Source organism: Halyomorpha halys, unplaced genomic scaffold (genome assembly GCF_000696795.3).
Source record: "Halyomorpha halys isolate HHAL.00 unplaced genomic scaffold, Hhal_1.1 Scaffold1256.1, whole genome shotgun sequence".
Taxonomy (NCBI): domain Eukaryota; kingdom Metazoa; phylum Arthropoda; class Insecta; order Hemiptera; family Pentatomidae; genus Halyomorpha; species Halyomorpha halys.
Genome location: NW_027114326.1, coordinates 170,757 through 184,658, shown reverse-complemented (window position 1 = coordinate 184,658; position 13,902 = coordinate 170,757). Strand labels below are relative to the sequence as shown.

General features: G+C 31.7%; 1 protein-coding gene across 2 annotated transcripts; it reads left to right on the top strand.

Annotated features, from left to right (window-relative positions):
* The first annotated feature begins 1,329 nt into the window (after positions 1–1,329).
* Positions 1,330–12,497, top strand: LOC106689003 (beta-1,3-galactosyltransferase 5). Of its 2 annotated transcripts, none has more exons than XM_014433736.3 (4): positions 1,330–1,629; positions 4,951–5,046; positions 10,027–10,165; positions 10,574–12,497. In XM_014433736.3, exons 3-4 carry the CDS (start codon positions 10,030–10,032, stop codon positions 11,542–11,544), a joined length of 1,107 nt encoding a protein of 368 aa, XP_014289222.1. In that variant the 5' UTR covers positions 1,330–1,629; positions 4,951–5,046; positions 10,027–10,029; the 3' UTR covers positions 11,545–12,497. The 2 variants fall into 2 exon arrangements, with proteins under 2 accessions (XP_014289222.1, XP_014289223.1); XM_014433737.3 differs by having other exon boundaries at positions 1,333–1,629; positions 10,027–10,153.
* The last annotated feature ends 1,405 nt before the right edge of the window (positions 12,498–13,902 follow it).

Sequence of the window (13,902 nt, the reverse complement as noted above, 5' to 3'; positions counted from 1 at the left end):
TAAATATGCTAATATACTAAAACAATCTAGCAGTGATAAAGACACTCTAGTCTTTATATTGTCATTGCCAGAAGTTTTAACTGCTCAATATTGACAGTTCTCCTCTTGCTAGGTTCACTGACTCTTTTTACTGTAACAATGGTATGGTTTCTAATGGTTATCATTCTAAATGGGCCCTCTATCGCTTTATCTCTTCAAACCATTTGGACCCCAACTTTTTATATTCTATCGTCCTGATTTTGATCGCTTCCATCCTGTATGTGACCTTTAAATCCTCCTGCATTACTCTCCTGGTCTTTTCCTTTTGCATTGTCGTCCGTGCCTTCTCCTATAAATTTCTCCATGCAACGTGGTTATTGTGTATCTCCTTACCGTACACTCCCGTGCCCTTATAGTCCCGCCGGTGTCCTCGAAGTCCCAGAAGGATTTCAAATGGTGAAAACCTCGTAATTCGGTGTATGCCGCTATAGCCTTAGGCATTGTTACATCCAATCCTTGGATGTAGCAATGCTAAAGGCTGTAGTGGTAATGTGGTTCCAATCCTTTGTCGATCTGATATAAGCCAAGATGGTCACTCAACGTGCCATGAAGCCGCTCTATGCCTCCTCTACTCTTGGGATGTCCATGAGGTGCCATGTCACATCAAGGTCCTTCAGTTCAGTTCCAATCCTGGCATTGTCTAATTCTCTGCCTCCGTCCGATGTGATGTGAATTGGAATCACAATAGGAGAGTTCCCAACAATGCTTCCTACGACCTGTCTTTCACCTGGTGCGCCATTGCCGACTTACTGAAAATATCAATAATGGTAATCAATTTATATTCTTTCCATGTGACAACAGATCCTTGCTATGGTGGGAAAGTTGAAGGAATCTTCGGCATGGATTAGGCATTGGGGGAAGCTGCTCGGACAGTATAATATGGAGGCCATGTATGAACCTGGAAAACAAAATATAGCCGATTGGTTGTCTAGAGAAATAACAGGAAATGCAGTAAAGAAGCTGGGGAACCTTCCAGGCAATTCCAGCTAACACCGGGAGAGGAAGAAGAACATAATTTGGTGGAGGAAGACGATATGGAGGAATCTTTGTCTAACGAGAGGTCAGAGGAAGGAAGACCAGTGGATATGAAGGAACTGGAGGACATAATTAACGACAAGAAGTGGCAGATTATATGGATGATGAGAACCACTAGATTGGTCGAAGTTGATCTAATTAAAAAATATTACAAGTAGCAACTTTGTAATTTGGATTAGTCCTAAAAAGAACCTCTTTGGAAAATCGATTGCTGTTAAATCTTTTTGTGGGCGTGTTCTAAGCGAGAACCAATGTCACGTGACTGGGGGAGGGTGTAGATATGTTCTTTGTGTATCATTTTGATAGTCGTGATTTCATTTGTTTTCTGGATGCGGCTCTGACATTACACTATGTCGTTGAATTTTAGTTGTCATTTCTCGTATTTATGTTGTAAAAACAATTTTCGTTCATAGTCATTATCTATTTTAGGTGGTTGTGTGTTCATAATATGCCGCCTTTGCCATCTATTTATATATGTGCGTTTAAAAGTGATTTGAAAACTGTGTTTTCATGGATAGTTTTTAGAAATATTGAAGTGCACTGTGGTTACAGATTGTAAGTTCTCCATCTACTGTTTAAAATATATTGGTGTTTTTTCTAATTATGCATTTAAAATTATTTCAAGCAGTGATAGTTTGATATCATTAAATAATAAGTTCTTAATATTTAAGTGACTCTTTTAAGCTTTTCTGATGGCATTATGTTTTGTAATTAATTAATTCAAGTTTACTTTGTATACAATTCAAATTTCTTGTTTTCATATTCTTCATGAAGGAGTTTTGATTTATTTTCTGACAGGACTGACAGAGGCTGAAATTTTTAAATGATTTGTTTCTTTCTATCATGGTCACTTATTGGTATGCCTCTAATATATTCAGTATGGTATAAAATCTTCATTATCCAACTTTGAAGAAACTAAATTATAACCATCTTCCTATGTTGTTGAAATTTAATGTTATAAGTCCAGTATAAACGATGGGCATGCTCTAATTATATATTTTATGAAGTCCTTATTTGCCTTGTTTTAAATGTTGAAGTTTATAAACTACCAAAATAATTCTGGAAAATAGTCAAAGTGGATAAAACATAGATTTATTCATACTTTATTGAAAATGTGAAATATAAGTTTTAATCACTTTGAATGATTCTTTGCAGTCATATTGTTTTATTTATTTTAGTTCTTTGAAAGTAATCATGCTTATGGTTTTAGTATTTAAAGTTGTCTTCTACTGTATCATTATATATTCCTATTTTTAATGTCCATTTATGTGTATGAAGCGTGTCGGTCCATGAAGTGATGTTGATTACTGTTTCTAGTTCGGAGTAGTCAGGTAAAAATCTGTAACATACTTATGTTGTATTATGTTTACATGAGATTGAGTTTTAGTTGTTTACTACCTTGAACCTTTTTCCTATCTAAAATAATATTCTTAGCAGGTAATAATATCAGGAACAAATAGTATGAATACATCTTGGAATTTACTTTTGTGACTGATTGTTTTGTTTTGATATTGTTTAATGTATATTCTCTCAAATTGTTTTAATCCTAATTAGCAATTAGTCTTGAACCATAATAAAAATATTATCGCTTTTTCTATAGTTCATTTGAACATAGTTCAATTTTTATTTCATCCTCCAAAGTATCTTCCTCTTCTTAGTAGTTAGTCTGTTTAATTTCTGAATATATTTTAAGTTAAGGATAACAAAATAAAATAGCTAGGGTTTGTCCCTTGTTCAACAGTGTAATTTTTCTTATTTTTTTTGCAATATGTTCTGTTAAATCTGTTTTACCCTTCCAACTTCATTCTGAAGCCATCATTAGACTTAATTAAGTTTTCTAACAAACTTCTATTTCAGTCTTGTCCAACCTTCCTGTCTCTATTTCAAAATTTGAGCTGAGGAAGAATTTATATTCTATTGTTCCATATTTGAAGGTTGGATAATATTTCAGAAGATAGTGCATCCCATTATCCCATCCTTCAGTAATACCATTCAGTCTGGTGATGAAAACGTCTTATCCATCTTTGTCTGAGCCCTCTGACATTTGCATGAACTATACTCAAGTATATTCTTTACTTGTTATCTATAGTCTGCCTCTAATATGCATATTGTTGTATCAAATGAAAGGTTGGGAGATGTTAAACTTACCATCTAGCTGATGCTCTCCTGTAGTTTCCTGCTAGTGACATATACTGCCTTAGTTTCATAATTCTGTCTTTTGGTGATGATAGACTTGTTGACATTGTAAATAATCTACTGCATGAGTAGGTCATCTGCAAAACCATCTTTAGTAGATTATCCTGGTGCAGAGGGCCTGAGTACAGTGACCCACATCATGTTCCACATAAACAATGAGGAATGCCATCTGAGGTCTTGTTAGGTGTTGGTTCAGCATTTGTATCATACCAAAAGATTCTGTCAGTGGTAGCTCTCTATAATCCTTATGAGGTATTTTGGTACCATCATTTGTGCTGAATTTAATGTGTTCCGCTTCAATTTTGATGTATTGGATTGTACAATAAGTTCGTAGCGTTTTTTACTGTTGATTTGAATAAAAAATTCAGTTTCTTGTAAATATTTTTAATCAATTATATATGACCCATTTTGATCTATTACATGTTGCCATCTTCCAGGTAATTTTTTAATGCCGTCCTCCCAGAACTTCTCAGATTTTGGCTCAATGAACTCCTCTATGTGCGTTTTGCAGTCCTCGAGTGAATTAAAGTGTTTTCCCATTAAGAGTTTTGAAGGGCCCAAAATAAGTGAAAATCGGTAGGGGCAAGGTCTGGTGAATAGGGTGGGTGGGAGATCACATCCTAGCCAAACTCCAATAATTTCTGCTGGGCCTGCAAAGACACATGAGGGCGAGCGATATCTTGATGGAAAACTATGACTTCGTGAGCATCCAATGTTGGATGCTTTTGCTCAACCGCTGCCTTAATTATTCCAACTGGGCACAGTTCTGCGATATCCCGTGTTGTAGAGTGAGGGTTGTCTGTGACCAATGGTTGAATTTCGTCATCAACAGTTGAAGGACGACCTGAGCACTTTGCGTCTTTAAGTCAAAATGTTCGGTTCTGAACCAGGCTAACCACTTACAGACTGCTTTCTCCTAAGGCATCATCGACCATACACACTGGAAATTTTGTTAACCATCTGTGCAGCGGATTTTCCTTTTCAGAAATAAAAAATCATTAAATGACGAAAATGATTTTTTTTTTCTTTCATTTTGAGCATGCAAAATACCACTTAAAGATAAGGAATCTCGGTTGAAACTGATGCATAAAAGCACCTTAACTAATGCTTTTTTAGAATATGTAAACATTATTCCATCCATTGACCAGGCAAACATGATTTTATAAACACAGAGTAGATTAAATTGAAATATTGAAAAACGCTACGCACTTATTTTACAACCCAATATATTTAGATATTTTATTGAGCATTTGAAATGTGAGGTATCTGATGGAGTAATCTTAAGATCAATAGACCTATCAATTTTAACATATTACTGAGTGCTTGAAGTCATAAAGCTGAAAAAGAGTTGTTAAACGTATAATACCATTGGAAGATCTATCTACTGGTCGGTAAAACAACATTGAATGAGTTGAGCATGTGGAATATAGTGAGTGATTTTTATAATTAATAAGTTATAAAAATCACTGTCATTGTCTGGTTATATATATACTATATAATTTGTATTATTGTCTTAAGAATTGGTGGATTTGTAATTAGAATAAGATGCTTTGATTAAGTATAATTCGGTGATGATTTCTTATGTGCTTAAATTGTCATTTTCCTTGCAATTATTTATTAAATTGTTTATGTATGTATATCTTTTTTTTAGATAAATCACCTTTTCTTTTTTGTTTTCAGGTTTGGAAACCTATGTCAATGGTAACTAATTAAAACTTAATCATAGCATGGTTTTTTATCGAAACTTGGCACTCATTCAACAAATCCTTTTATTAGGTAAGCCTTGCATATTTATATTTTGATTTTCTAATTCTGCAATAATATCTTAATAATATTGCAATAAATTTATCTTATAAGACGAACAGGTTGAGGGCTTAATTTTTACTTACATAACTAAATAAGACAGTTAACCATGCGTAATGTTGGTGTTGGTTATTAGGGATACTTTCTTATTCAGATCCGTTTGTTTTGTCAAATATAACGTGTGTTGTTATTTGACCAAAAAGTTGTTTTGTGATATGAACAAAACTGTTTTCAAAAATATGTTGGTTGAATACTTACAGAGAAAATGATCGACCGTGGTTTTTGTTTTATTTTTTTCAAATGTAGGCCCAAATCTCAACTAAAAAGGATCTGTTGTGAGCTTTGTGTATTTTTTAACAGAGAAAAAGTTGACAGCTGTGACTATTGATCCTATTGAATCAGTAATAATAATTGTGTCGTTTATAACCCAATAGTAACTTTTTATTATAAAATTATCACTGCTATAATTATATCAAAAGTATTAACTATATTTAACTAATTTATTTATTTTAATTGAATAAATACATGTTAAAATTAACAGCAGTAATGTATGTAAATGTAATAAATACAATTGTACTTTTTATTTCACCTAACACAATGTTATATATTCAATTGAATCTTCTGTTATAATTATAATTATAGATAACGTTTTATATCAATTCATCGATAAACTCTACTAAAAGAACTAAATCTGTATAATGGCCGAAGCGTGGTGCTGTTTTTGTTTTCTGAGTAGTGGTTAGTGGGTAGTAGGTTAGTGTAACCTTGGACATCTTCATGAGGTTGATGGGTTATGGGGCCTGCAGTTGCTGTTTCAGGGGTAGGGGTTGTATTCCTCTCTGCTCATGGGTCTTGATGAACTGCATGAGGAGTTGTAGGGCCTGAGATTGCTGATTCAGGGGTAATGAGGGCATTTTTCTCTCCTGTTGTTGTGGGAGTAATAGTATCATTTGATAGTTTAAATTCATTGCCTCAGAATGTTACTCTCTTACAGGTGAGCTTAGTAGGTACCTTCTGTTTGGTAGAAGGTAGTTAGTCTGTATGCCGTTAAAGGGTGTAATCACCCCTAGCAAACATAATTAAGAAGTGTAATTTGTCTAATTTCCTAATGATGGATCCATCCTCCATCCATGAATATAATACATCAATTTTAAAGAACAAATTGTACTATAAGAACTGGGAGCTTCTTTTGATACATGAGCCCTCTACTTATCTTGACTTGAGGTCCACCAATACAAAAAAGTAGTGGTTTTCATTTGGTCCAGCGTAATTTGTCCGAACTCTCTTTTGTTTGCTCCTACTAGAAATGAATAGGAACCTTCTCTGGTTTATTCCTTACTTAGGGATATTCTGGCCAAGACAACCAGTTTTTCGAAGTCCTTATCAATATTTTCCCACTACATATACCTTCTTGCTGGCTATTTCATTTTCACTATGCCTAGGTTTCTTTGGTGAAATTCTTTAAATGCTGTTTCTTGAAGAGCTAGAGATATCATAATTTACAGACCATTGAAAAATTATTCCATTTTGTAAATAGTATTAAAATCAAGCAACAGTACAATAGTATTACATTGCAATCTTTATTTAATAAATCAGATTTAGCCTCCTTCGATTGCTCCTCCTCTACACCCGTGTTGATCTCCATTGGTTTGCCCTGGCCCATGTTTCTTCTTTGATATATGTAAGGGCACTGTTTAGCGATGTGCCCATCGTTTCTGCATCCAAAGCATTTGGTGGGAGGACACTGAGCCATCAGATTACCTATTTTACTGCATCTGTGGCACTTGCAGTCTTCTCTACACCCAGTCCTTCTAGGTTAGGTTTGACCTATTCTCTCCGGGTTTCTTACCCTTTCATTTACACTTTCCTGGTGCTCTCTTATTCTCCAAGGATTCTGATTATTTCTGGGACGACTATAGTGAACTCTCATCCAATCCTGGTTATCAGTTTCCATCCGGTATTTCTCCTGCCGGGCACTCTCATCCATCAAATCCTAAGTAGATATCACAAAAGAGTGTGTGGTAAGCTCTTCCTATTTTTTTTTGGCTAGTTGCACTTGTACAACAAATATGGTTGATAGGGACAATGTAAGCTTGCATCAGATCTATCTCCATCATCTCACTTAACTTGTCTTTTACATAACGATTGTAGCGGGACAGAATCTTTGCAGTGTACTACCCACTAGACTATCTCTGTTTTTGTTTATCTCTCCAAACATTTGAAAAATGTCCTCTTCTGGGGCCCATCACCCCCTCTAAAGGGCTTCTTCGACCTCTTCTTTACTGTGCTCCAGGGTGTTTCTTGGTATGCTTGGATCTAGTTGAGGATGCATATTTTAACTTTGCAGGCCATTGCTGCCTTCAACTCATATGCAACTCTGCAGTCAAACAGGCTTTTTATTTTATACAATGATGGTTTGAACATTTTTTAACATCACTTCTGCATCAAAATCCTCATTATTTATGAGATGCCTAAAAATTAAATTTAATAATAAATTGCTAAAATTACTTTTATTGATAGAATCAAGCAAGAAAAAGTAGAACCTTCTGAATCAACTTATCACCAAATATTTTAAAACAGTGTGAAATAACAAGCTTATTAAGCTCTACAAATTCTACTAACCTTCTAAAGGAGCTTCTTTGGCTGAGCGAGCTGCAGACACAGAATTCAACAAACTGCTGTTAACTGCTGATTAAAGTACCTCAAACATCAGGGTCAATTTTCTTGACCAACTCTTATTCTATCTCTATATCATTTTGATCGTCATCCATATTGAACTTACGTTAATTACCAGTAGCTAGAGCTTCAATAACTTCTATATTTTTTTTAATTTGTTCTAATATCCAAATTATTATTGTAAAATGAGGTGTAGATAGTTGACCATAGATTAATGATTGGAGAAGTTTGTCGGGGGGTGCGGTCAGCAAAGAACAACATAAATAAACAAAACCATGTTTATTTATTTTATGCTGACGTTTCGACCTGAGTTTCAGGTCTTCATCTATAGCCCTGATGAACAAAAGAGATAACAACAACATTTAGAGTAACATACAATTGAAAAGGAATAGTATATAAACAAATTTAGAATTATACAAAATATTGAATTAAATCATAAATGATAAAAAATTGATAACTGATAATTGAATAGTACAAAATTTTAGTTGATTGATAATCGTGAAATTGTATGGTAGTAAATCTGTCACTGTTTCCAATTTACTACCATACAATTCCACGATTATCAATCAATTAAAATTTTGTACTATTCAATTATCAGTCATCAATTTTTTATCATTTATGATTTAATTCAATATTTTGTATAATTCTAAATTTGTTTGTATACTAATCCTTTTCAATTGTATGTATGTTACTCTAAATGTTGTTGTTATCTCTTTTGTTCTATAGCCCTGGTGAAGACCTGAGACTCAGGTCGAAACGTCGGCATAAAATAAATAAACATGGTTTTGTTTATTTATGTTGTTCTTTGCTGACCGCACCCCCCCCCCCCGACAAACTTCTCCAATTATTATTGTAAAACTGACTCTGCTTCAGCATTCAGCTGTTAAGAATTTAAGTTATTGAATTCTTCACCGCTGTCTTCTGAAAATACTCCCTGATCAGCAGATGTCATAAATAAATCTATTATGATAATATTTTGAGCTATGTTTGTTGTTTATTGACAAAATTTTATGTGCCTGTGATAGGCCTAACTAGTGTACTGATTTTGCTTTTATAATTTTTTTGAACGAGAAAAATATTTCCTCTTTAAATCGATGGTTAGGCTAAATTATGATTTTCATCCATCTCATTGAACAAATAAATAAGCTAAAATAAAAAAAAACCTTCAGTTTTAAATTAATTCGACTTATTGTTGTGATATTGGAATAATTGAATTTGCATTAGGATAACATATGCCACTTTACAATTGAAGACACTTCTTATTTATTTATGTTGTAATAATGAAGGACTCAAGAAAATTCACGTTCTACTAAACGTTCTACATTTATCAGAATAAACACAGTAAATCAAGGTTCGAATGGATCTCTAACCTCTAAAAGGCAACAAAGCTGATATAAAACAAAATTAGTTCTTGATAATACTTAAGTTAATATTTTTTCCTTAATTGATAATCGGTTCATCTACAGTTCCCTCGGTGGTAAAGTTTTGTCAGAAATTACGCTTATTTCTTTGATGATCAGATGTTGCTTTTTCATAAGATTAGGAACAAAGGGGTTTAACAAAGCTTCATATTATTAACCTCTGGAAGAAATTTCAGGAAATCTACAGGAAACAACCTACATTGCCTTTTTTTATGGTGCTAGTTACAGATATCGGCTTCATTTTGTGACCTCATTTTTTAAATTCTAAATTCTTTGTTACTGCTAATAGTTCACTGTCTACTAATGTTCTTACTGTTTTGTTTATCTACTAATAGATCATCAAAATAATGTTTGTAGCAAGTCAATATATTTAGGTAGCCTTCTTGGAAATAAATTATTTCTCTTATTCTATTTAAGTAATAAATATTTAAACAATTCTATGGAAAATATATTTTTGTTTCTTTTCTATCAAAGGGAAGGAGGGAGGATTTTTATTTTTATCTTGATAATTTAGGAGCTAGAATGGCTCCATAGTGTTTTCGGGCAGTGTTGGTAACCCCTAGGACAATAATACAAGGTATTTTTCTTTATATTATTTGATTTGGCTTTATTACAACATCTAGATAATCAACTTTTGGCAGGTCTAGTAATTTATTTATTATAATGTACTGTAGAACAATCTACTGTTTTTGTAGCTAAATATTTAGTTGATAATGCTTTTAAATATAAATTGTTTTAATCATATTTTACTTTTATCAAAAATGTGAATAACTTTATTTTTAATTTGTAATTGTTTCAGAATATTTTATTTAAAAGTCATCTGGATTCATTTTTTATAGAGAGTTGTTTGTTACAGATAATGGCCTATCGGGCAAAAATTTTACATATAGTCGTGCTGGGGATTATTGGAGTAACAATAGTTTTCTATTCTTCATATTCAACTGGACCAGTATTTCTTTATCATATCAAATCCAACTTCCAACGTAAGTTACATGGTAATTTTTTTAAGAATTTTTCTTTTTATTGTAACCTGCTTTTATACCTATAATATATAATAAAATTATAAAGATATAATTAAAAATAATAAATAATTATTGTGTTATTTAATGATTTATGAATTAAGAAATAACTTCTATCATTTGTCTTATTCAATTTTAAGTTTATAAATCTTCTTATTGTTACTAATAATAATGATAATCATTTTTAAATTCTTCAAAATCAGTTAGTCTTACTTAAATGAATATTTAGTTCCCCTGAGGTGGTATTTTAATAAAAATCTTGTATATGCTATTAAAAAATATTTTTTTATGGATGTTAAAATTTGTATTTTGTGGTTGCTTAATTTTTGTTTTCTTTTTTGATGGTTGAAAATAAATTTTTGATATGTTATATAATTTTTTCAGAAAATACTACAAATGGAACTTCCGAAATGGCAGCTAGTAAACATCTTACGCTGCATGGACCAACTCAGGTTACTTTGTCTGTTACCCATGAAACTTTAATAAATAAAACCAAAATGGAGGAAAATCATGTTTTAGATAAAACAACACAAGGAATTACGACAGAGGCCATCTATGAGTCTGGATATGACATTCCTAATGCTGATTTATGCCCGGAACTTGGAAAAAGGTTAAAAGTAGTGGTTGGAATTATGTCTGCTCCTAGTCATAAAGATGCAAGGATGGCTATAAGACAAACTTGGGGACATTATGCTCTACGTCAAGATGTGTCATTAGCATTTATTGTTGGTACATCAAAGGAGGTACAATTAAATAGTATTACAAGTGAAGAATCTACTATTTATGGTGATATTATACGTGGAAACTTTATCGATTCTTATGATAACCTTACATTAAAAACTATTTCATTTATGGAATGGGTCGATAATTACTGTTCTAGCTCTCCATTTGTGTTGAAAACTGATGATGACATGTTCATTAATTTTCCTAAGTTATTGTCTTTTATTGAAAAACATTGGAAATCTGAAAATACTATTTTTGGAAGATTAGCCAGAAAATGGAAACCCATCAGAAACAAGAGGTCCAAGTATTATGTGTCAGTTAAACAATTTTCACAACCAGTTTTTCCAGATTTCAATACTGGGCCTGCTTATTTATTAACAGGTGATATAATTAATAGACTTTACAAGAATGCATTAAAAAGTACATATCTCAAGTTAGAAGATGTGTTCACGACTGGAATTGTTGCTCAATCTTTGAATATTAAAAGAGTTCATATTAATGAATTCATCAACAAAAGGATACCTTTTAACATCTGCAACATTAAAAAAAGCATAAGTATTCATATGGTCAAATTCCATGAACAATTCGATCTTTGGAAAAAGTTACTAGATGGCCGATCTAAGTGTAAATAACCATTTTTGTTTTTTTTGTTAAATGCTGTTTGAGTGACAAGTAAATTACAGCTTATATTTTTTTCTGTAATATACCTTGATTATTTCAAATTGTATTAATTTTTGTGAATATTATGAGTATTAATATTTTTGTACAAACTATTATTTCATAATGTTGAAGCATTCCTTATTATTGTTATGATTATTATGTGATGATTTATTATTAGTTGGTAGATTTTTTTTTTAAGATGTGAGATTGAATATTAGGTGAAAAGTGAATGAAAAGTTATTCTTTATTCTAATGAATGACTTAAATTTTTAAGATCCCTTTAAGAAAAGTGCTGTGAAAAACTTTATAAGTGTACATTTTTTGTTACACCTTTCATTTTTTTGGAATCTTTGTATTTCTCTGTATTTCTGTCAATTTAATTTGAGTAGTTTTCTCCATTTTATTTACACTATATGTATACTCTAAGCACAGAACTTGTTCTTTTTTTTTTTTCTTTTTTAAGATACATTTTTTTCGAATCGTATGTTGTATATGGGCAATATAAAATAAAGAGAAAAAAATATGTTTTTGTAGTGTTAAAAATTGAAAGGCTTGTGCTTTTAAACATGTAATGAGAAATTGGCTTTTGGTAACTTCAAAGAAGTTCAATCATAGTTAAAAATATATTATTTTTACCACTATAACTTAAATGATTTAGTAAATGTTAATTTTTTATATATTCATTATACACAATCATACACCCATATATACTTACATACATACATACACGCATGGACACATACATAGATACATGTATACAATGAATAGAAACACATCTATTTTTTTCTCTTTCTTTTTTGATTTTGTGTTTTTAGTGTAGGATCCCCCACTCTGTAGATAAGTATTACTTATATTGAAAAATTATAAATGACTGTGATAGCTTAGGTGTTATTTTTGATGTAATAAACCTGAAATTGAATTTTAATTCATGAACGATTTTATTTATAGTACAATATGTGTGCCCAAATACAATTTGGTTTTTCTCATCAATCATTCTGTTCAGTAAATAAAATATTGTTATCCAACTTGTAAAGTGACACAATCTGTTACATTTTCTTTTTGTTAATTTATTAAAAATTATTAATAAATTAATTTTATTGTTATTAAAAATCAAGTAACATGTTATAAATTATTTAAAGCAGAACTAAATTAACACTTACTCTTCTCAACTAAACTTATGGAAGTGCGTTTTGACGTTATTTTGATCCTTTAATAGTATCTGAATTGATCAAATGATAGCATTTTTAATTCTTAAATGTTTTTATTCCTAGCTATAAGAACTAACAGCAAAACCGGTCCTGACCGTGAAATTTATATGTCTTAAGTATGCACAATGAACACCTCTGGCTTATACACAAGCTTCTTGCATTAATCTATAAATAGTATGCTGTAATTGTAGATAATTTTCAACTGTTTTTACAAGGGAATTTTTCATTATCCAATCCAGTTTCCTCTTTGACAAGCAATAAATATGTTACTAAAGTGAGATATTCAGAAGTTACAAATCTGGACTTCCTAAAGACTTAATGAGATTAGGGAATGTTCTTCAACCATCATTGAGTTGATCGAGCCTTGGGTGTAGGGGGAATCATGCTGGAAAACAGTGTTCTCATGCCAAGAAAGTGCTGTGCAGGGACTTCACTGTGGGCTCCAGAATACCCTTTAAACGTGAAGTTTTGTATTACTATCATAGTACATCATCTTGTACTAAACCATTATCAGGCTCAGATAATACCCTCATTCCACCCTTTCATCTTGAGCTTTCCAGGTCTTGTCTACTTATACTTTTTTCATTCTAAAGTGAAAGAATTTAAAAATTTTCTGCTAGAAATACTGCATGCTGTAATTTACAACTGATTACAAGGTTTGTACAAGCTAGAGGTGGCCATTTTGAAATATCTATTTTTATTTAATCATTTATACATAAGATATCTTGTATAAATAAATTTCACTGTCAAACTTCAATGTAAGAGAAGTTATATCTGCACTAGGTAAATTATAATGCCCATGTACCAAGGTTTTGATTAGAAATATATTTTCTAATCTTAAAGAAACATAATGAAACGGTTTATACTCCCAAAACATGCTGTAATGTATCTCAGCCTGACCTCTTACTATCCTAATTGGTCAGTTTTGGTATACAAGTTAATTTAATTTTGTCAATTAGATTTAAATAGTTTTACTTTCTAACACATTTAGTGAACTGATAGGAAGTTATACCCCTCGAGCAAAAAAAAAAATTAATTGCAATTTTTATCATATCTATAATAAGGATTAATCGAGGAAGGGGGAAATGTTTTTATATTGTTTCTAGGAAATACATTAATATG